This window comes from Adiantum capillus-veneris, chromosome 7 (genome assembly GCF_014529385.1).
Source record: "Adiantum capillus-veneris isolate H3 chromosome 7, ASM1452938v2, whole genome shotgun sequence".
Classification (NCBI taxonomy): domain Eukaryota; kingdom Viridiplantae; phylum Streptophyta; class Polypodiopsida; order Polypodiales; family Pteridaceae; genus Adiantum; species Adiantum capillus-veneris.
Window position 1 is genome coordinate 77,563,785 of NC_140937.1, and position 25,078 is coordinate 77,588,862.

The following is a 25,078-nucleotide window of genomic DNA, read 5'->3' on the forward strand; positions in this document are numbered from 1 at the left end:
AGAGAGAGGGAGCTTTGCTCCTTGCTCCGAGTCCTCTCCGCCTTCCTCATCTTCTCCTCATGCTCATCATCCCTTTGTTGATGCCCTTATTCTTCTTATGCCTCTTCGAACAAAAAAAAACTCGTCTTCATGCCCTTATTTTCCTCTATATCTCCCTGTCCATCAGTCACGGCGCCGTGACTGACGTGGCTCGGGAATCCAGGTAATGACGTGGCAAGGTTGGATGTCGAGCGGCTTCAAACCCGTGGCGGTTAGCACCGAATTGGGTCGCCATGCCGTCCTTAGTATTTCTTGTCTCTGGCTCGCGCTCGTCAGAGCACCCTGCAAGCGGCCACGGGTTTCTTTTCGTCGTGTCTACGCTCGTCTCGCTGTCTCTCGCCACACGCCATGATTTTCTTTTGTTTTTACACTAAAAGCCTTTAGTGGGTGGCCCTCAATTCAATTGGGCGGACATTGGCTTGGTGGGTGGCCCTACCCCACTTAGCTTTGGCGGCCAGGTATTAACTTAGTTGAGTGGCCTAGCCACTTCGTAATGGCACAACTTTTAGCATGCATAATCTAGCAATGCATGGCTAAGCACGGAATTTTAATGCTTCTCGAGCTTAATCCACTTAGCATATTTATCATCCAAGGCACTGCTAAGCACATCAGTGGTATCTTCATTAGATGGTCATGAAATACAATTCAATTGAAGTACCCATTAACAATGCACTACAAGAGGTGAAATTCCGAACAAGAGGTGAAAATCTGACTAAAGCTCAAAATTTCCCAGATGGAAATCCGCCCGAGCCGACCAGACTAGTACGGAACTAGCCCCCGATGAATATTTAATAGCCAATAACTTGGCAACTAGAACTCCGATCGTCGCTGATCTGAAAAGACCGAGGTGCTCCACAAAGTGAGCACTTTAGGACTGTGCGTTCATTTCATTTTTGTCACCTAAGCTACAGTTGCCCAATCCAGTACAGGTATGCAATCGACTCAATCTTCAAACTGCCATAACTTCTTCACCGTAGCTCCAATCGACAAGCCGTAAAGACAATCGGGTAGAGCACTTCAATCACTGCAAATCTAGATCATGAACTCTCATATGTGGTCACTGCAAGTATACTCAGTTTTGGCATCATTGAGGCATCTGTTGGCCCTTTTAAGCTGCATCTGGCATACATTAATCATTAAACTTGGCCTATCAACAAGCCCTGATTACTGCTCAATAATCATATATAGCTTGTATTTCTTTTCTCTTTTTCTCTACATGGCAGTGTAGTTGCATGACATTCACCCCCTTTGAACCTGCACAACCTCCGTTCTGTGCCAACAACACTTCAATCTGCATCTGCTACAGGTACCTTAAACTCCTTACCATCATCAGACTCACGTAACTGGTAAACACATGAAAAATGAAATAAGGTTTATACCCTATCACCAATGTTCTAACTTAATCATTAGGTAGCTGTCCATAAAAAATCTCTGAACCACATCTGTCGTATCTTCAAAGCATTCAATCATGGATAATTTTTTTAGTGAGCCCCGCCAGACTCAAGTGCTCTAGTTAATGATGCACACGGCTTGACCATTAAGCTCTTTTTAAGGAACCCTGTCAAGCTCAAGTATGCCTTACTCTGTCTACACACGGAATGGCCGTCAAGTCCTTTACTTCAAGTTCTGTTAGCAGAACCAACTCAAAAGATGTGAAGACACTTCATCAATTGTCCAAAGAAGTCAACTGGAAGCCAGCCATGTAATCTTATTGAATGCATAATCAAAACTCTCCTGACTCAGCGTAAATCTTGAAAACAAAATCTTGTACCATGCAACCTGCTACAACAGATAACTGGTACTCTTTAAATCAGCAAACTGACACTTTAGTAGCCCCCGGGATCAAACGAGAAACTAATCATTTGCCTAACTGTGAGCATTCCTTTAAAAAAATTGCACCATCCTCCAAGATCATAGGGAAAATATAAGAATTTCCAATCAATACTGCATAAACATAAGTTAGCCCACAAATCTTCATACAACCCGCGTGGATCATATGGCATATAAGTAAATTGCCCAGGATCATGCATATAGTCAAAAGCTAGCTCAAAATCCCCTACATCATAGGGTAACATCAAATTCCATATACTGCCATATCCCTTGTGCAACTGGCTCATCCAATTGTCGATCATCAATCACAGGTAAAAGTATTGGCAGTTCACCTTCACTCTCACTAGTATTGGAATCCCAATCATGCATATCTGGATACATCAAGTCTCTGGTAAAATCCTCTTCATTAGGCTCAAAAGATGCATCTGAAAACAATTTTCTATCTCGTAGAGGCTCAAAATCAAGTAGTGCATCATCTAACAACTGCATAATATCATCATCGATTGCATCTAAACAAACTTTCTCATGCATGGATATAGATTGATTGGTATCCTTAGCATCTTCATTTGAGAACCCTTCCAAAGCTTCATCCAATAAGCACATAAGGTCTAGGTCCACCGCTAAAGAAGGTTCCTCCATCTTGTACATCTCAGGTTGCTGTAAACTAAGATTTCCACATGTGACATGCATACTAAATGCATCTACTGTAAACTGCTCTTTAAGTCTTTCACCCTCATCCAGATACCTTTGCACTTTTGTAGCACAAAGTTCAGCATGCACATTGAAAATTTCATCTACTTCCCTGCCTGTATCATCGGCACAATGAAACCAATTATATTCATCAACAAGAGATTGCACTTCTCTATGCACCCCCTCTGAATCAACATCATCAAGTTCATGATTATTCTGCCATAGGGTGAGCTGCGTGTCGCTGATTGTCAATAGAGAAGAAGTTTGCTCCCTCTCTAAATCACCATCAACAAATTTAGGATCAGCCTGCCAGATTGGTAGCTCTAGGTCACAAAAACTTTTCAAAGGACTCTGCACCCCCTCTGATTCATTATCATCACATTCAAGACCAATTTTCCACTTTTGTAGATGTGCTTCACAAAAACTTGTCAATGAAGGAGTCTGCACCCCCTCTGAATCAAGCACATACTCTTGTTTAGCCAAATCCTCAGAATCTGGTACATTCAAATTTGATAAATCTGGTATACCAAAAACAATGGTCCTACTGCTCTCAAGAGAAGCCCTGCATTGACCTATAACATTTGTATCATTAATCAACTCTTTGGCAAAACCTGTACCAGTATCTTCAATCTCCTCTATGGTAGAATGTGTACCAGATTTTTTTTTCTCTAATTCTGGTTCAATAGCCAAAGTATCAACTGTAACTGAATCTTCCTGCATGTCTACCTGAATATGGCTGCACTCATTCACCTGCACATCTTCCTCAGCTTTAGCCAATTCATTGTCTTGATCCCATGATTTCTTTTCTTCCTGTACTATAGGTATATGTTCTTTGCAAAATTCACCCTGTGTAGTTTGAGGCTGTAGAGACTCACCCTCAAGGACTTCTACTTCATGCACAACATCTGCAAAGCCCAACTTTGTATACACAGCTTCAACTATGTCTTCACCATTAGCCTGTAAAAAGGTAGCATCCTATAAAATAAACTCATCAATCACAGCTTCTAACTTTGATCATACTTGTCCTTGGATATCTGCGTAGTCCGGTAGACTTGAACTCTGTTCTTGATAGATTTCATACTCCTCATAACGTGCTTGCACAATAGCTTCTTTGAAATACTCCCAGTCATCGTTGCAAGCTCTGGTAACCTCTTGAATCTGCTCTTTCACATCTGAACTCACTAGCTGCTCAAAAGATTTGATCATCAACTCTTCTGGTATCCCTCTTATCTTGGTTTCTAGCTCATAGCACTCAAGGTAGCCCTCTAGATCGTATCCATCAAAAAGTCGTCTCTCGTTGTATACTGTATCTAAAGCTTCATCCATCCGATTTTTCTTCTTTACGGTCTGTATTTCAAGCAGAGATCCTTGCACCAACTGAAGCATCTTTGCAAAATCAGGAACAATTGACTTATCATCAAAACCGTTCGCACTTAATTCTGCAATCATCTTCATCATCTGCTCTAAATTCTCCATCTTTACCTCCCACCCTAGATCATTTCGCATTGGGTTCACCAAATATGTCGGGGGATATGTGTTCGCTACGTGAGCCGGGCAGGCGCAGGGCCTCTAGCCGTGGGAGGTATGAAAGAGAGAGAACAAGAACAACATATGTAATTGAATCTCGAAACCACCGTAATCATCAATTAATTGATTAATTCTTGAGTACAACTTAATCCTTAGCCAAGGCGGGCTGTTAACAGCACCGTCACTTGGATCATCTTCTAACTAGGAGTTTAGGCTCCCGCTTTACAGAATTAACCGGGCCATTAACGACACCGGACTTAAAAGAATGTTAATTCAATCTCTATACGATGACGGTTGTGGAAATGTCCTCCTGTCGCTTTATCTGCTTCAAATACACGTAGATTTTGCAGTCTTCAATTCTTCTCACTACCTTGATCATAAAGCTTCATTTATTACCAATTATCTTGTATCTTCCTTCTCTTTATGCTCTGCACTTTAACTTCCTCCTACTCTTCAATTGTTATCCAAAGCTTTAACACTAGGTTGGTAACCTAACAGGACATAAAAGTGTCCTTTCAGGGTTTTGAAAAAAACCTCCAAGACCATAGTACATCCACTCATTTTGTAAAATCCTTTCATGAGGTTATAGTTCAAGGCCTACTACACATGGGAAAAATAAGAAACTTGTAAAATTTCTCATCTTTTGGTCACACCAAGCCTCCAAAGTTGATGGACGAGTACATTTTCATCAAAACAATCATTTCTTACGTTTTGTTGCATAAAAATAAGATTAGGGATTTTTGTAGGACTTGAGATAAATTCCCTAGTTAACTTCAATGGGTTCGTGATCAGAACATATGATTGGTTCTCACTCACTATTTTTTGTTTTGCCAAAAGAAATAGGTACAAAAAAGTTGAATTTTTACCATTCTGCAAACCTATCATCAAAGTTTCTATAGCCACGCTCAATACAAATAATATATGCATGTTTTCTTAGTTCCCTATTCTCCTTTAGGTTCATAAGGAGCCGTGGAGCATGTCAAAAGAATAATACATCTCTTACCAAGGGGAGTCTTGGGGACAAAGATGAAGTGCTAAATACAGCAAACATGAAAAAAATGGGTTCAACATTATGAGTTATAGAATCCCATAGAAACTATTCAATATCTAGCCAAATTTGATCCTTATGACTAGATATGGTTACTACCTATAAAATGCATGTAGTTGTCACAAGAAACTAACAATATTGAAAAAGCTATACTTGATATACTAGAATGTTTCGTTTTCTTCTATAATTAAAAAAATCAACCATCGTTGTCTACTATGCAAAATAGGGTATTAGGTGCCCCAAAACTCAAGGAATATTAGCTTTATGTTACAATATGCGACATAGAAAATCAAAAGTGCATTTGGATATCATGAAAGCCACCAAAAAAATCATAGAAGAGCTAAAATTGGCTAAAAAACAAGATTTGACAATTTTTGTAATTTGGTCATAACTTACAACTTTAACATTTATTTCTCCCTAGAAGCATCAGTACATGTTGAGGACTACTAAAGATAGTTCTATAGCATTATAGACCTCATAAACATGAATTCTAGACTGGTATAGTTGCAAAAAGTTGAAAAAAGACAAAAACAGCACCCGTTTTTTCACACAATTTAGGTTGTGAAATGTTGTGCAAGGACAAGGTTAAAGATGGAATTGATATTCCAAAAAAATGTCGAGTTTTTTTCAGCTCATGAGACAACTTTCTAGACAGATAGCACCTCAAAATCCATTTTGAAACTCTTGACATAATTCAAGGAAAATGGTCACTTAACAGGAAATAAAAGTGTCCCAGAACATAAAAGTGTCCCATTACCAACCTAGTGTTAACACTTGCTTGACTGATACATTTTCTTGGCCTGCCTTGTGCTTTCCTCTTCCGAGCTCATGCAACAGTTCTCAGGTCTCTCCTTCTCAAGCACTTTATGCCCCTCTCCTCTATTTTATGGCCGAGAGCAAGAGAAAGAGTCTCCCTTGCTTGCTCTGCTAGCCGTGGACAAGAGCGAGAGAAAGAGTTCTTTATCTTCCTTCTTCTCCCCTTCAAGCTTCCAGATCCCCTTATTTTCTTTCTCACCTTATCTTACCGAGCTTCTCGCCAAGCCTTGCTCCTCCTTGATGCATCATGCCCTTGCTTCCTTTTTGTCACCATGGCCGATAGAGAGTGGCTTTAACCTTGTGTCAAAGGACGAGAAAGAGCGCGAGAGAAAGAAAGAGAAAAGGTTTGCCTCCTTTACCTTGCCGAGCAAGAGAGCGAGAGAGAGGGAGCTTTGCTCCTTGCTCCGAGTCCTCCTCGCCTTCATCATCTCCTCCTCATACTCATCATCCCTTCGTTGATGCCCTTATTCTTCTTATGCAATCTCGAACCAAAAAAAACTCGTCTTCATGCCCTTATTTTCCTCTATATCTCCCTGCCCATCAGTCACGGCGCCGTGACTGACGTGGCGCGGGAATCCAGGTAATGATGTGGCAAGGTTGGATGTCGAGTGGCTTCATACGCATCGTGATTAGCACCGAATCGGGTCGCCGTGCCGTCCTCGGTATTTCTTGTCTCTGGCTCGCGCTCGTCAGAGCACCCTGCAAGTTGCCACGAGTTTCTTTTCCTCCTGTCTGCGCTCGTCTTGTTGTCTCTCACCACACGCCATGCTTTTCTTTTGTTTTTACACTAAAACCCTTTAGTGGGTGTCCCTCAATTCAATTGGGCGGACATTGGCTTGGTGGGCGGCCCTACCCCACTTAGCTTTGGCGGCCAGGTATTAACTTAGTTGAGTGGCCTAGCCACTTCGTAATGGCACCACTTTTAGCATGCATAATCTAGCAAGTCATGGCTAAGCACGACATTTTAATACTTCTCGAGCTTAATCCACTTAGCATATTTATCATCCAAGGCACTGCTAAGCACATCAGTCGTATCTTCATTAGATGGTCATGAAATACAATTCAATTGAAGCACTAGTTAACAATGCACTACAAGAGATGAAATTTCGAACAATATTCCGTTCCCAAAACCTGACTAAAGCTCAAAATTTCCCAGATGGAAATCCGCCCGAACCGACCAGACTAGTAGGGAACTGGCCCCCGATACATATTCAACAGCAAATAACTTGGCAACCGGAACTCCGATCGTTGATCTGAAAACACCGAGGCGCTCCACAAAGTGAGCACTTTAGGCCCGTGCGTTCATTTCATTTTTGTCACCTAAGCTGCAGTTGCCCAATCCAGTACGGATTTGCAATCGACTCAATCTTCAAACTACCATAACTTCTTCACCGTAGCTCCAATCGACGAGTCGTAAAGACAGGCTGGCAAAGCACTTCAAGCACTGCAGTTCTAGATCATAAACTCTCATTTGTGGTCACTGCAAGCATACTCAGTTTTGGCATCATTGAGGCATCTGTTGGCCCTTTTAGGCCGCATCTGGCATACATTAATCACTGCAAGCATACTCTGTTTGGCATCATTGAGGCATCTGTTGGCCCTTTTGAGACGCATCTGGCATACATTAATCATTAAACTTGGAGTATCAACAAGCCGTGATCACTACTCAATAATCATGTAGGCTTCAAAGAAGCTTAGCTTGTATTTCTTGCTCTTTTTCTCTACATGGCAGCGTAGCTGCACGACACCGGTGAATGTTTAACAACCAATATCTTGGCAACCGAAACTCCAATCACTGATCTGAAAAGACCGACGCACTCCACAAAGCGAACACTTTAGGTCCGTGCATTCACTTCATTTTTGTCCCCTCGGCTGCAATTGCCCAATCCGGTACGGATCCACATCAACTTAAACTTCAACCTTCCATAACTTTTGCACCGTAGCTGCAATCGACAAGTTGTAAAGACAAGTTGGTAGAGCACTTCAAGCAGTGCAATTCTAGATCATAAACACCCATCTATGCTCACTTCAAGCATAGTATCTTTTAGCATCATTAAGGCATTTGTTGGCCCTTTTAAGCCGCATCTGGCATACATTAATCATATAACTTGGCCTTTTATCAAGCCCTCATTACTACTCAATAAATGTGTAGGCATCAAAGAAGCTTAGCTTGCATTTCTTTGGTCATTTTTCCATCATGGAAGCGGAGCTGCACGACATCCACCCCCTTTGATCTTGCACAAACTCCGGTCTGTGCCAACTACATTTCAATCTGCATCTGCTATAGGTACCTTAACACTAAGTTGGTAATGGGACACTTTTATGTCCTAGGACACTTTTATGTCCTGTTAAGTGACCATTTTTCTTGAATTATGTCAAGAGTTTCAAAATGGATTTTGAGGTGCTATCTATCTAGAAAGTTGGCGCATAAGCTGAAAAAAACTCGACATTTTTTTGGAATATCAATTTCATCTTTAACCTTGTCGTTGCACAACATTTCGCAACCTAAACTGTGTGAAAAAATGGGTCCTGTTTTTGGCTGTTTTCAACTTTTTGTAACTATCACTCTAGAACTCATGTTTTGTGAGGTCTATAATGCTAGAGAACTATCTTTAGTAGTCCTCAACATGTTATGATGCTTCTAGGGAGATATATATGTTAATGTTGTAAGTTATGACCAAATTACAAAAATTGTCAAATCCTGTTTTTTAGCCAATTTTAGCTCTTTTATGATTTTTTTGGTGGCTTTCATGATATCCAAATGTAGTTTTGATTTTCTATGTGGCATATTGTACCATAACGCTAATATTCCTTGAGTTTTGGGGCACCTAATACCCTATTTTTCATAGTACACGATGATGGTTGATTTTTTCAATTATACAAGAAAACAAAACATTCTAGTATATCAAGTATAGCTTTCTCAATATTGCTATTTTCTTGTGACAACTATATGAATTTTGTAGGTAGTAACCATATCTAGTCATAAGGATCAAATTTGGGTAGAATTTGAATACTTTCTATGGGATTCTACAGCTCATAATGTTGAACACAGTTTTTTCATGTTTGCTATATTTAGCACTTCATCTTTGTTCCCAGGATTCCCCTCGGTAAAAGATGTATCATGCTTTTGACATGTTCCATGGCTCCTTATGAACCTAAAGGCCAATAGGGAACTAAGAAAACATGCATATATTATTTGTATTAAGCGTGGCTATAGAAACTTTGATGATAGGTTCGCAGAATGGTAAAAATTCAACTTTTTTGTACCTATTTCTTTTGGCAAAACAAAAAATAGTGAGTGAGAAGCAATCATATGTTCTAATCACCAACCCGTTGAAGTTAACTAGGGAATTTATCTCAAGTCCTACAAAAATCCCTAATCTTATTTTTATGCAACAAAACGTAAGAAATGACTGTTTTGATGAAAATGTACTAGTCCATCAACTTTGGAGGCTTGGTGTGACCAAAAGATGAGAAATTTTACAAGTTTCTTATTTTTTTTGTAGTAGGCCTTGAATTTACAAAATGGGTGGATCTACTATGGTTTTGGAGGTTTTTTTCAAAACCCTGAAAGGACACGTTTATGTCCTTTTAGGTTACCAACCCAGTGTTAAGCTCTTTTCCATCATCAGACTCAGTTAAGGCTTACACTCTATCATCAATGTGCTACCTTAATTATTAGGTATCTCCCCATAAAAAATATTTGAGCCACATCTATCGTATCTTCAAAGCATTAAATTATGAAAAACTATTTAGTGAACCCCACCAAACTCAAGTGCTCCAGTTCATGATGCACAAGGCTTGACCATTAAGCTCTCTTTAGGGAACCCTGTCAAGCTCAAGTATGCCTTACTCTGTCTGCACATGGAATGGCCGTCAAGTCCTTTACTTTAAATTTTGGTAGTAGAACGAACTCAAAAGATGTGAAGATACTTCATTATTTGTCCAAAGAAGTCAACTGAAAGCCAATCATGTAATCTTATTGAATGCATAACCAAAAACTCTTCTAACTTAGCATAATCTAGTCTTGTACCATGCAACTTGCTCCAACAAACATCTGGTATCCTCTCAATCTGCAACTTGCACTTCAGTAGCCCCCAGGATCAAATGGAATAATAAGGAATTTCCTAGACATTGGAGCATCATAATATCCACATGAACATACATTTCTTGTATCAATCAACATCAAGCATTTTTGGTGCAAATATGCTATCCTTGGTTCAAAAAGCACGCAATTACTATGCATACATAACAGTATCCATCCATATTGAATCTGATTACGAATATCCTTAGAATCTCTTGGATCAAACACCATTGAGATCACATAGCATTGATGGGCTCCACAATATACAAGAGCTTCATCTAAAGCATAGTGTAGCACCCACATCTCATAAACTTTTGGCAACTTAATCTCATTACCAGCCAGCATTAAACAATTTTGACTCCCTTTTGCTGGCAGCCGGGACATCACTGACATAAGCATCAATAGGAGTAGCATCCATATCCAGCCATATTTTCCAAGGAAATGAAAAACCCTGTGCACTGTATGCAGTATCAAGGATGATTTAGCATCATCACCCCCTCTAGCTTCATAGCCATCACAAAAAACCTTGGGACTCTCTGGACATGTATCATTAGAGGAATCTTTACTTGTTGGGATCTCATCTTGATCATGAAAAACAGCTTCAACCTGTAAATATTCATCCATAGAATCCTCAGAAAAATCACCCTTGGAACTCTCAACATTCATCAAAACTGTAGGAGGTATCTCCTCATGCACCCTATGTACAAGCATAGATGTAGAATCCCTGTCAATAATTTGTTCATAATTAGCACGATCTAAGAAATCTTCATACTCATCCATATCATCCTCTGCTTCCTCATTGCATCCATGACTTAGCAATACATCATAGAACTGCAAAGCTTCATCTGGCACCCCCTCTGAAGAGGTACACACATCAGAAGCTCTTCTATATTGTCATAATCACCTCCTTCAAATCTAGACAAAAAATCATCAATTATGGAATCTTCTTTCATGATAACAGCATCTGCAAACATATTGTTAGTAGCAATCATAGGTTCATTGACATCCTCAGGCTCATCCTATGCTGGGTCCACAATATTGGTCACTTCATCAGCTACTATGTATATAATGGCTTTGTTTAATATGCACTCATGTGCAGCAAACATGTTGTCCTACTCGGCTATAGTGCTGATAGTTTTAGTAATATAATATAGAGGCTCATTTGCTTGATGAATTCCTTCAGAATAATCCATGTCAAAGTCAGCAGCTTGTGAACCACTTGATGTACAGTTTATGTAATCACTGGAACCATTATTGGGGGTAGCGTCCATGCGAGCAATCTTTGAAAAAAAATCTTATAATTCTGTTTCAGCATTAAGTTCATCATTTATATTTTCTTTGCTGCTCAAAATATGCTCCTCTGAAACTGAATCTACTACTTTTAATTCCGCATTTTCTTTGGCTTTGCTTCTTACTGAAATATGCTACCAAAATTCATCATAGTTGAGGAATTGCATCTGATCCCCTTCACCTTCACTGAAGACAACCTGGCTTCGTTCTGTAATCTCTTTTATTTCCAGATCTAGAATCCTTGAGCTTTTGTAAATAAATTCCTCTGCAAAATAGTCCCACCGTGTGGGATATGCTTCTGCCAGTTCTCGAACCTGCTTTTTAAAGCCTGAGTTTACAACCTCTTCAAAAGCTGCAATTATTCGATTTCCTAGAACATTTCGGGTCTTCATCTCGATTTCATAACATGCAAAAAAACCTTCTGGATCATATCCCTAAAAATTATAATACTGCTAGCATCAAGTGCTAGCTCTACAATATCATCAATCTACTTTTTGATATGTATGGCTTTCGCTCCCTGCAGACATCCCTTAACTAATTGCATCATTTTTGGCGAATCTGCAACTGCTATATTTTTATCAAATCCATTAGAATTGCAATCATCAATAAACTTCTTCAATTGTTTTGGCATCTCCATCTTTACCTCCAACCCCGGCTCGTTTCACGTTGGGTTCACCAAGGATGTCGGGGGATATGTGTTCCAAACGTGAGTCGGGCGCCGGGCCTTTGGCTGTGGGAGGTGTGAAAGAGAGAGAACGATAACAACTGATGCAAATGGATTTGGAAATCACCATAGTCTTCAATTAATCACTTCAAGCTTTCAGTACAATGTAATCGGTAGCCAAGGCAGGATATAGCAGCACCGTCACTCGGATCAATTGAAAATTAGGAGTTTAAGCTCCTTTTTTACAAAATTAGTCGTGCCATTAACGACACCGGGGCTTAAGATGATGATTAATCAACCTTTGAACTCATGTCGGTGAAGAAAATTTTTGTCTGCCGCTTTGCCGTAGCTTCGACTGCTCTTGGATCTGGAAATTTCACTTCTGTTTCACTGCCTCAATTTTCATGCTTCAATTTTTGTCAATTGTTATGCAACTTCCTACTTTGTCCGCTTTGCACTGCCTTAACTTCCAAAATAATCTTCAACTTTCTTATCTGATAATTTTTCTTTGATTGTAGTCGTGCTTTATACGTCCTTGGTGCTTTCTCTTTCCTAGTTCAAGAGAGAGAGTTTCCCCGCTTCAAGTTCTCCCTTGTTTATGCAACCCTTGATTCCTTCTCCTCAATGCTTTGGCATGAGAGAGAGAGAGAGAGCCCTTGTTCATATCCTCTTGGGCCTTGATTTGCTTCTCCAACACAAGAGCGAGAGAGAGCCTACGAGAGAGAGAGAGAGAGAGAGAGAGAGAGAGAGAGAGAGAGAGAGAGAGAGAGAGAGAGAGAGAGACTCTCTTACTTACCTCTTTTCCTTCCTTGCTATATCCTCCCTTCGTTGATTCCCTTATAATAGCGACCCCCCCTGCCCCCCCCCCCCCCACCACGCTTAAAAAATGTTAATTTTTGTCCCACCGCGCAGTCACGGCGCCATGACTGACATGGCGTGGCAAAGTTGGCTTGGTGACATGGCAGGTTGGCTGAGGAGCTGCACGAAAATCAACATCGCTGATCTCAAATGGGGCACCCTTACATCTCCATCCTTTCTTGCTTCATCGACAAAGCTAGCCACAACGTGTGTCGCGCTGTGCGAGCGCAAGTCTCCTCCCTCTACGCCGTTCTTGCTGCGTGCACACTTTCTCCCCATAATTTTCACTTTCATTCACACCAAAATCAAAACCCTTCTTAACTTGGGCGGCCACACCCCCTTAATTTGGGCGGCCATTACTCCAAGAAACCATTGGGCGGCCACAATATTTGATGTACATATTGACTAAAGCAATGCTAGACAATCCATGTAGGTCACCACATTTGGTATGTGTATCAAGCAAGGCATGCTTTCGTAAAGGCACCACATTTGGCCAAAGCATTGCCTAGCAGCACATCTTTCTCGAACAGTCATTGACTAGAAATATCATCATGAATTTCAACACCGGTAAAAGGTCTTGGATAGTGCCAAATGCCCTCAAGACACAAGTATAATTGATTACATTTTCCAGAATGCAACCCCTTTACACTCAGTGAAAATAGCCCAGAGCTCCTTACCGCAACCAAGTTGGGCATTCCCTGCAATCATTGCAATTCAAGAGACGACATTCCAAACACGATGCTCCTTGAGCACTTATTGATCTTTTAATTTCACTGTATTCCAGAGCCTGGTTGAACCCCAAAAACTCCCAGATGGCACTCCTAGACTGGTACGAAACTGCCCCTCGCTAAATCTTTAACGGCCAATGTCTTGGCAACCGAAACTCCGATCGCTGATTTGAAAAGACTGATACACTCCAAAAAGAGATCACTTCAGGTCCATGCATTCACTTTATTTTTGTCCCCTCACCTACAGTTGCCCAATCCAGTACGGATCTGCATCAGCTTAAACTTCAACCTGCCATAACTTTTGCACCGTAGCTCCAATCGATGAGTCGTGAAGACAGGCTGGTAGAGCACTTTAGGCACTACAGTTCTAGATCATAAACTCCCATCTGTGCTCACTTCAAGCAGACTCTTTTTTAGCATCATTAAGGCATCTATTGGCCCTTTTAAGCCGCATCTGGCATACATCAATCACTGAACTTGGCCTGTTATCAAGCCCTGATCACTGCAAAATAAATGTATAGGCTTCAAAGCAGCTTATCTTGCATTTCTTTGCTCATTTTCCCATCATGGAAGCGGAGTTGCACGACAACGTTCACTACTTTCGGGACAGGCTCCGGCATGCCTTCGACGTCATTTCTTGATTCGTCGTCGTCATCGCGTGTCGTTCTTTTTAGTTGTTTGGGCGTCGATGTCAAGCTCCTTCTTTATATTTTCTTCTTGTGCGTACATATGGTGTGTGTACGCTTCTTTGAATGTGTGTGCGAGTATGCGTGTAGTGTACTTGTGTATGTATGTATGTGCTCCTGATTACGTATGTGCATGTGTGGGTGTATGTAACTGTTTGTGTGTGCTTGTAAGTGTGCGAGTGTGTATGGTAAGTGTGTGTGTGTCATAAAATCTAATATCTAACCAACCCAAATCATTTTCTCATATTAAATTGATCACTTAATGTGGGAGAATAAATGGGAACAAGTGTTAAGATATAGATATGTGCTTATAGATCTATCTCAACAGGGGGCCAATAGTAAAGGGGCCCAAATGGGAGATGGTCTATCAAGATCAAGGCTAACCAATGGAGCATAAGACCTTAGGGTTAGCTTCATTGAAGACCTCCAATAATGTGTGTAAAAGTCCTTTGACCTTAGGTAATCTCGGGCTGAGCTTGAGGTGGGAACCCGGCCCAAGCTCAAGGTGCTTGTGGTGCTTGAGGTGCTTGTCCTGCTTAAGGTGCTTGTCATGCTTGAGGTGCCTGATTAAGATGCTTGAGGTGCTTGACTGGCTCCATGCTTGAGGTGCTTGACTTGGTGCATGATTAAGGTGCTTGAGGTGCCTTGAGAATTAGAAGAGGTGGTTGATGCACGAAGTGCTCAACTTTTTGACGCGCAGAACAAAGCGAAAAAGCACGACAAAAAGCAGAAGAAAGGCGCTGACTTCCCAGGTTATTTGGGTCGTCAGTCTACTTTTCAATCGGCAAAAAGGCAAAAGAAGCGTGTTCGATTTGTATCCTAAAGACCGCGTTTTGCACAACATTTGGTCTTTATGAATATCTAGTCATGCCTTTTGGCTTGACTAATGCACCAGCTACTTTCAATCGTCTCATGGAGAAAATTTTTAGACCATATCGTAAATTCACTGGAGTGTTCTTTGATGATATCATCATCTACTCCAAATCTTTGGAGGAACATAAGCAACATCTCCAAGTGATTTTTCAAGCCTTGAGGGAAAACAAACTTTTTCTCAACCAAAAGAAAAGTGAATTCTTCCTTCAAGAGATTCAATATCTAGGTCATATTATCTCTCACAATGGTATTCGTATGGATCCATCAAAGTTAGAGGTAATAAAATCATGGCCTAACCCAAGGAATCTACATGAGCTAAGAAGCTTTATTGGTATGTGTGCATACTATAGACGCTTCATAGCAAAATTCTCTCAAGTAGCAGGACCACTACACGACTTAACAAAGAAGAACGTTAAGTTTGTATGAACTGCTAAGGAGCAAAATGCTTTTGAAAAACTCAAAGAGAAGCTTACTTCCCAACCAGTCCTCGTGCTTCCGGATCTCTCAAAACCATTTGAGGTCCAATGTGATGCTTGTGGTGATTGCCTTGGAGCGGTTTTGCTTCAAGAAGGGCATGCCATAGCATATGAGAGCCGAAGGTTCAATAGTGATGAACGAGTCTTGGGCATTTATGAGAAGTTTCCTAAGGCTCGATTAAGGCAAACGACGTGCAAAAATCCTACGGGCCATCAAAAGTATTATGCTAAACTAGCAAAAAGATACTATGGTCCTTTCCAAATCTTGAAGCCCATCAATGAGACAGCTTATCAACTCAAGTTGCCCAACCATTGGCTTATACACAATGCCTTTCATGTAAGCCCTACAAAGGAGAGCCACCAACTGAACCAATTATTGAAGACCCTCCCGAAGTTGAAGACCAAGAAGAGGTGCTACAACCCGAAGCTGTCCTTCGACATGAAGACAAGGTACTACGACATGGTAAGATAATCCGACGGTATCTTATTAAGTTCAAAAATTATCCTTTTGAAGATGCTAAATGGATGCAAGGAGTACAACTTAAGGATAGTATGAACCTTGTCAATGCTTACAATTCTACATTAGAGTAAGCAAATGTACAACTCTCTTTTAAATGACTCATGTTTTTGTCTTATAAGACTAATCCTCTTTTTAATTGTGCACAAATTTAACTAGTATGCATGCTTAGAATCATGTTTGTGATGCCGACGTCTCTCAAACACCAAGTAGAATTTGTCACTCTACTTTGGGAGAATGAAATGGACTAAAGAGCAGACATGCTTGCGGCAGCTTTGTCTCCCAAGCACCAAATGGATTAGTCATCCATCTTGGAAAGATGTCGTAGGGTAAAAAAGGGATCCTCTACCCGCCAAGTACGATTGACTAATGACTAAGGCTTTATCTCTTCTACCTCATAGTCGAGGACGAATAAGATTTCAAGAGAGAGGTAATGTCATAAAATCTAATATCTAACCAACCCAAATGATTTTCTCATATTAAATTGATCACTTAATGTGGGAGAATAAATGGGAACACGTGTTAAGATATAGATATGTGCTTATAGATCTATCTCAACACGGGGCCAATAGTAAAGGGGCCCAAATGGGAGATGGTCTATCAAGAGCAAGGCTAACCAATGGAGCATAAGACCTTAGGGTTAGCTTCATTGAAGACCTCCAATAATGTGTGTAAAAGTCCTTTGACCTTAGGTAAGCTAGGGCTGATCTTGAGGTGGGAACCCGGCCCAAGCTCAAGGTGCTTGTCGTGCTTGAGGTGCTTGTCCTGCTTGAGGTGCTTGTCATGCTTGAGGTGCTTGATTAAGATGCTTGAGGTGCTTGACTTGGTGCATGATTAAGGTGCTTGAGGTGCCTTGAGAAGCTTGCCTGAGATGTTTGTGGGAACACCCCCTACTTCAAGTGCTTAGTCATGCTTGATGACTAAGGGGCTTGCTCATCCAAAGTCAAAAATATCCCTACAAGGAGGGGGGCGATCCTACAAGGGGGGGGGGGGGGGGGGGGGGGGGGGGGGGGGGGATGAGAGAGAATACACACACACACACACACACACACACACACAAGGGAAGCCCCAGCTTGAAGAGGCAGCAAGGACACTTGTCAAGTTCCTCCCCATGTTGCCCTCATGGTGTGCCTGAAGCCTATTGGTTGGCCACCCAAGGGGTCCAATGATAATTTAGGATATTTAATTAATTGATTTTACATTTATCAAGTCCTCTCTCTCAAAGGGGAAAGGGGGACACTTGTCCCAAGGCTACCCATGTTGCTTGTAATGGCTCCTGCTTGTGATTCGCTAGGCCTGGAGGGGTCCAATGAGCTTCAAGCATGAGCTACAAGGGGGGGTCGACCCAAGCAAGCTAGGGGGTGCTTAGGGGGTATACTCACCCACACACACTCACAAACACTCTCATTGTGTACTATGCAAAGTGCAAGAGCTCCCTCTCCTTCGCCAAGCAAGTAGAGGTTGAGAGCCTACAACAACACTCTTGGCTATGGAGTGTAAATCCATCCAAGAGCCATGCTTCAATGCTTGAGCTTGCCATCTATTTCTTCTTCATTACTATGCTATTATGTATGCTAGCACAAGAGTTGTGATAAGTGAGGAACTAGCTCTTTCTCGTATGAAATGTTTCTTCTTCCTCTTCCCTACCCTCATTCCCTGCTAGCTCTCTCCACCTTCGAAGGTGTTTGAGGTCTTGGGACTGAGGCTTGGTATAGTTAAAGCTTTCTTCATGTTTAGGTTATGCTATGATGGTGATGCATGAAGCTTTCCATCTTCATTGCTTCACCTAGGTCACAAGGAACACAAAGAATGTATTGTAACAAGTCTCTCTTTATGGGAGAAATCATAATACAAATGCCTATTGGAGGGGGGACCGGCTCCACATAAATCCGGTCCTCAGCTGTTGTCATGTTCTCTAAATTCTCTATCTTGCAAAAGTATTGTCCATGCCAAGTTAACTAATTGCTATAATTATGTTGCTATCTTCAATCATGTCTACCCGCTATGCTCACAAAATCATTTCTTTATAGTACTCTCATTGAATTCCGTTACTCTCAAATTGAATAGGCAAATTCCATTACAGTGTGTGTGGGAACGAGAGAGTTTCTTTTTTTACATGGCTGGCGTCGATACAGGACAAGTGGGAAAGACAGTGAGGGTTAATGAGAGGGAGAGAGGGAGGGAGAGGGTGAGTGTGTGTGTGTGTGTATGGGGTGTGGGGTTTGTGTGTGTGTGTGTGTGTGTGTGTAAATAATGAGAGAGAGAGAGAGTGCATATTGCCATGCACCCTGCACGGGCTGGCGACATAGGAGACAGGGAGGCTGAATGAGGGAGAGAGGGAGGGAGCTAGTGAGCGACAGAATGGCAGAGAGGGAGGGCGATTGTGTGTAAGTGTGTGTGTGTGGGGCAGGTAGAGAGAGAGAGAGAGAGAGAGAGAGAGAGAGAGAGAGAGAGAGAGAGAGAGAGAGAGAGAGAGAGAGAGAGAGAGAGAGCCTTTTGTGCGCTTGGCTGTCGACAGAGGGACAGAGAGGGAGAGAGATGTGCTATTTTACCCTTTGTATATAAGAAACTCTCTCTCCTATGTACATGGGTGGACAATGGCACAGAGTGCACTTGAACACCAGAACCTGGGTTACAATACGTTTTCCATTGATCTATACTTTATGAAGATATCCTTGAATGGGGGGATGTCACACAACCTTATGACTCTATTTAGGTAGGTTTAAGGATGGCTTCCCTTCCAAATTTACTTAGAATGTTTAGTTTCTGGTTTCTTTGATTACCCCTAAATGTAAGTTCTCTAAACTCATGAAAATTTTGTAAAGATTTTGATAATCTTTGATGGATTCTATGTACTAACAATTTGAATATTGTGTATGACACAGAGGTGAAATATTTTCTCAATTGTGGGTTGAACCATATCCCCACCCAACCATTGAATGAACACTTGTCTTTTGCCACACTATTTGATTGCTTGGTTGACATAGCAAATGTCCTTATATTGGAGAATCTAACCATTGACAAATTGTGCTATGGCTAACTGTTGAAACTCTAACAAATTCGTGTAGGGGTGGTCACCACTTGGTGGTGGCCCCTCCTCACCAAGTGGTTGACCCTCCTTGAGACAAAGTGGGTCTCTCTCTCTCTCTCTCTCTCTCTCTCTCTCTCTCTCTCTCTCTACCTTCACAATAGAGACTTATACAACTTCTAGCTTCTCCATTTATCTCTCTCTCTCCTTCCTTCATATCCTTGATTATCTTTTAGGATGTGGCTATATGGTGCGATGGAGTACTTTTATTTCTCTTTAAGACTTCCCTGCATGCCATTCAAACAATTCTCTATCTCTTTGTCTCTATCTCTGATCTCTTTTTTTCCTTCTCTCTCTCTCTCTCTCTCTCTCTCTCTACACTTTCACTGAGATAGACACTACATCCCAGAAATGCCTAAATCTAAGGAAATGTACTATGGAATGGACACTTAACTCCAAATTTGGAGTTTAAAATCCAACTAGAATATACTAAGGATGTACCCTAAGCCTTGACTTCCTCGATGGTGTACCAACCTGAGCCTAGGTGGCACAACGGGCGAGCTGGTATGAAATTGTACTACTAGAGCAACAAAGACACAAGAATGGGGAGAGATAACTAGATATTTTCAAAACTCCATAACACATTGTTCCCCTTCGCTCTCTAGAACAAGAAGTAAATTATTATTGAACCCATTTTGGAGAGAACTTGCCAAAAAGGTCAATAACAAAGGACTCTGACAATTGGCCCATTTTTGAGACAACAACAACGAGAGGTGAAAAGAAACAGACCAACTAACTACCCGCTCTTATCTCGATGGTACTGAAAGACTTCTAATCAACAAAACTCTAGAAGTGTTGGACAATTGCGTGATGTCTACTATCTGCGAGTCTAATTTTGAGTGGAAAGCTTGGCGGTGGCCCAAGAGCAAACATTTCTATAATCTGCAAAGCGAGGATATATACATCACTCTGATGATCAAGAGGGATTGGTTCTCCCCCCCTCAACAAGCAACGGAGGAAGAAATGTCATGAATTGAAATAGGTGGCGATAGCAAATAGCATCTCGATTCCACAGTGGCCTCTCTGGTTGAAGGTTTTTTTTGGAAGGTGCTATGGGGGGGTTTTGTCGACGGGCACCAAAATTCAAGCGAGTGGTATTAGATCAGAACTCGGGGTGCAAGTGCACTTTGTACACACATTTTGTTAAAAGTTGGTCGAAAAGAGTCAAGAGCCGTGCAAGCTCGTAAACTTGAGCGCATTAAACGTGTTGTAACTGTACTAAGAGAAAGTGGGCGCACTTTCTCTTAGTGAATTTGGCCGCCGCGACGATGGTTGAGTGAGGGGCCTCCTCGTCTCTCATCAGCACCTTGTAAACTGTGTGTGGACAGTGGCCAGGAGGCGCGATAAAAGTGTAGAGAGAAATGGCATGTGCCAAGGTGGCGCACGCAGGTCAATACGACGCGTGCAGAGGACCCCAATCAATAAAGTCTACAGAGCGTTTCCTGCACCGGACATCTATAAAATCCCCCTAGCAGCCAAGACTACGATCACCAAAATTCACTCGCTGCCTGCCTTAAGGACAAGAGCTTCAAGCTTTATCCTCATACAACTATCATGGCATCTGCCCCGCTAGCTGTCTTCGTCAAGCTCATGACGGTGCTCCTTCTACTGGCACTCGCTGTGGCTGCCCATTCTGTGACCGCAAGCGCCAGGGCTCCTGCGGAGCATGTAACGGCGGCAAAGAGAAGCAGCAGCCAGATGAGGCCTGACTTCGTGGGAACCATCGACGAGCAGAGCCAGGTGGCCACGTCGTCGCTGAGCCTGCAGGCGCACATGGAGGCTCACGGAGAGGGCGACCTATTCTCGGCCAGCAAGTTTGCGTGCCCCTGCTCCAACCAATTCTGCAGTGCCAGCCGCTGGCGCTTCTGCTCCTGCAACATCAACGTCTGCTCCTGCTCTTGCCACAACTAGCTCCTTTTATTATGTAATGGGCTGCCCCTCGTGGCCCTCGTGAGAAATATTGTAATGCAATAAAGTGTATTCGTATAGCCGTCTCTCTCTCTCTCTCTCTCTCTCTCTCTCTCTCTCTCAATCAATACAACTCCACTTACATTTTCTAAAATTTTGTTAGCAGCAACATTCCTAGTATTCTAGATAAAGGATAAAGCCCAAACCCTAAAGAACTGAATACAAAAGTGCATGTGGTTGTCTTCTGCTTCTACAACATCTACATCTACTCCTGTTCTTGCCACAACTAAATACTTATAAATTGCTTGCCTCGTAATCAAATAAGCGGGTTTCCCATTAGCGATAGGCCACACTCTCTTTATGTGCATGTATATAATGTGTAATGCAATGCAATGAATCAACTACATAACCTTCAATCTCTCTCTCTCTCTCTCTCTCTCTCTCTCTCTCTCTCTCTCTCTCTCACACACACACACACACACACACACACACACACACACAAACTCATTATCCCTTGGAAGATAATATATTAGTTAGTACTTAGTTCCATCTGGATCAGATTTATATTGGAGGGTATCTTGCTCATTGTATGGGAGGGTTAATATGTGAGACAGCTGGAGAATACCAAAAAAACCATTGTCTAAACCTAGACGCCTAGGCTCTAGCGTATCACTAAATAGAAGACCTCATATACAATTTGGTTATTTTCATTTGTGCTCTGTCTTATCTTTGGATTCGTGCTCCTTTTCCACGTCATGCACCTTAGATGGTTGTTACTATCAACATGCATGCTTGAGAAATCTCATGGGTATAAGACAGTTGGAGACCCTTTCATATTTCCATAGTCCTGTCTCTTCTGATCAAGTACCATTATAGCCCTTAAGCTCACATCCTTTTCATGAATTAGAGCTTGGAAATTATACTGACATCTATATGCAAACCAGCGATGGAAGTTAACAAGAAGTCAGACTCCTTTCGGAGTTTCATTAGCTTTACAAAGACACACCTGGCTGAATATATGGTAATAGACGATATCCCAGGTTGGAATGATGTCTATATTTTGATGACGAGTTGAGTTATAGCATAAATGAGCTCCCCTATATACCTCTTGCAGTAAGCCTTGCTTAGTGGCTATTCTTTCCTCAATTTCGCTCTAAGTCCCCTTGGTGTATGCATTGATGCTCCCCTCTCCCCATACTACCCAAATGATCTTCCCAAACTTGGTATGGTTTAAATACCTCTTAGCTCCATAGAATTCACCTAAACTACCTACCTTGATTAATTGTTTACTCATACTCTGTGATCCACTCCCGTTCTATTGTTAGCTCGCATGCCAAATAACCTCTCTGGCATCGCTATGATGACTCGAGCAATGCCCTCTTGCAAAGAGTGTCCATACACACACACCCACACACACACACACTTTGTTACTTGCTTTTGAGTTTTCAGCATACTAGAAAATACTTTACTAAACCCTAACATTGTCACCCTGGGTAGATAGCTACATTGTAGAACCTACAAATTTTTTAAGATACACTAAGTTTGAATCTACCATGGGATGGAACCCTTATAGGCTAATAACTGCCACTTAAGAATTAGCTGACAAGTAAAAAATGTGGGTCTCTCTACCGAGCCTCACCTACCCTATCGTGAGGCACTATGGTAAATTTGCTCCACTGAGCCGGACCACTACTAAGGCGGCTGCATATTGTCGATTCTCTAGAAGGGGCATGCTATACTCAGTACTTGGGAGGATTTTGCGCATGTCAAGAGTAATGCATGGTGGTCTCCCCTCCTCTATTTAAAGAGGTGAGGGCGCTTTCTGTCCCTAACTTAGCTTTGGGTGTGTTTTTACTTGAGAGTTAGGACCGTGTGTTCATTTTCGTTACTTACTGCTACACCAAACATGGAGATTGTAGCTCAACCAACCCAGGTTTGTCATTGTTTACTGAACTTGGTTTTCTTTCTTGTTTAAATTGCAAACATAACCAGGCTATGGTATCTTGATCACCTTCATTGAATTCCTGATAAGGCCCACCGAATGGGTTTTCTTTACATGACATTATATAAGGATTATTGATTTATTTTTTTGTAATCTCTGACCCCTCTACCGGGTTTCAGTTTTTTCAGTAAAAGCTATATAATTATATGGTTTGAATGAAGGTGATACTTCAAATTTGGGGTTTGGCGTAATAAATATGGCCGCTTTACACACCAAAATATTGATGCGATGTTACTCTGTGTTAAATAACTGGCTCACTGTTTTTTTTAAATAGGAGGTATATATATATATATATATATATATATATATATATATATATATATATATATATATATATATATATATATATAAGTTGCTTGGCTTGGCAAATTTTAGTGATAAGTAACCTGACGATGCATACTGTTCATCAAAAAGTTTTGGGATGGGGGGTATATCCCTGGTGTGTACTAATTCTTTGAGTGAGAACTGTCACTTAAGCATGAAATCTTGAACATTGTTGCTTTAAGCCAGGTAAAGCCCACCGTTTTGGGTTGGCTAAGTATACATAAAGGGTTTTTTTATGCGCATTGATGTTGGCGAGAAGTGTATGCTAACTTCCATTTGGCTTGACAAGGAAAAACTATGATGGTGAGTAACCTGTCGATACATAGTGGACCTTTGGGATGGGGGGTATACCTTGGATGTATATTGGTTCTTACACTTGGCACTGTTGCTTAAAACTTGGCAGCGTGATGACTCTCTCTTAAAAAACCTAATAAAGCCCACTGTTTTGGTTGGCTTAGTGAATATTTGGGTCTTTTTTGCCCATCTACACGCTAATGTTGCATGTTTTTATAAATGTTAGGGACTTTGGGGAATATGGCCCGGTTACATACCATTGTTGAACTTGTTCGATATTAGTTGCTTGGACGAGATGATGCAATACACTATTTTCATTCACATGGTCGGGTACAAAAAATCATTATAAACATTTAGCTCTTTTTTTGGTTTGACAATTGGACCGGCTAGGTTACCATAAAGGTTCTTTGCCATTTGGCTTGCTAAGAGATTGTGACTTATGAACTTGGGAAGGATTGGATTCCATATAAACATAAACGATATTATTTCTAAATAAATAAAAACAAGTTTGAACTCATAATGATATTTTTTAGGCTTCTTTATGGCTTCATGTGATGGAGCCTCATTAATTTGGCAGATAAAAACTCAAAAAATTGGCATTTTGTTTAAGGGGGGAGCATGCCACTTGGAGTAGAAGGGGTTATGGCCTTCTAATAAGAATAAAATACTAAATTTAATTGTGGGATAATAAAACATTTTTTTAGAAAAACAGCATGATACTTTGGACTAAGCTTGTAAGTTAAAAAAAGTTATGAGATGGACATGGATAACAACTGGTATAGTCCATTGATACCTGTAAAACACATCCAAGGCTAACATATCTATTGTCTTGTTTGGATGGATGAAGTTAAGGACTCTATCTTATCTTGAAAGTTTTTTTTGTCTTAAAGAAGTTGTCAAGACATGATTACACATACACCTACTGCAGGGGAAGTACTTCTGATATCTGTATACTGAAATGAGGCTTCATTGTTTTAGGCATTGTACAAAAATAATTCTAAGACTGAGTTGTTTTTGTACTTATCATTTCCCTTTCTCTAGAGCCGACTGTCTTTTGAATGGCTCAATTATGTGTTATTATTTATGTTAAAACAGCTAACTCACACACGCACACAGGTTTATAGAGAAATGAAGATCCAACTTTGATAGCTGGCGGATATCCACAACTATGGATGGCAACAATTTCGGACTCTTCTAATTCTCTTGCTGTGCAAGGATGACATCACCTTGTGAATGTCTAATCGGAGGATGGCATCTATCACCACATAGTTTCTCTTGTTATGGACACATGTCGTATCGGGCAGGCGCAAAACAAGGATCTTGAATTCATCCCACA

General features: G+C 41.2%; 1 protein-coding gene across 1 annotated transcript; it reads left to right on the forward strand.

The window, feature by feature from the left end:
- Positions 1-20,711: 20,711 nt before the first annotated feature.
- On the forward strand, positions 20,712-21,202 carry LOC147454097 (uncharacterized). Its single transcript, XM_086517266.1, has one exon. The coding sequence runs from the start codon at positions 20,769-20,771 to the stop codon at positions 21,123-21,125; it is 357 nt and encodes a 118-aa protein (XP_086373392.1). The 5' UTR covers positions 20,712-20,768; the 3' UTR covers positions 21,126-21,202.
- The last annotated feature ends 3,876 nt before the right edge of the window (positions 21,203-25,078 follow it).

Coding starts and splice junctions, on each gene's coding strand:
- LOC147454097 (XM_086517266.1), top strand. CDS start 20,769: ATGGCATCTGCCCCGCTAGCTGTCTTCGTCAAGCTCATGACGGTGCTC.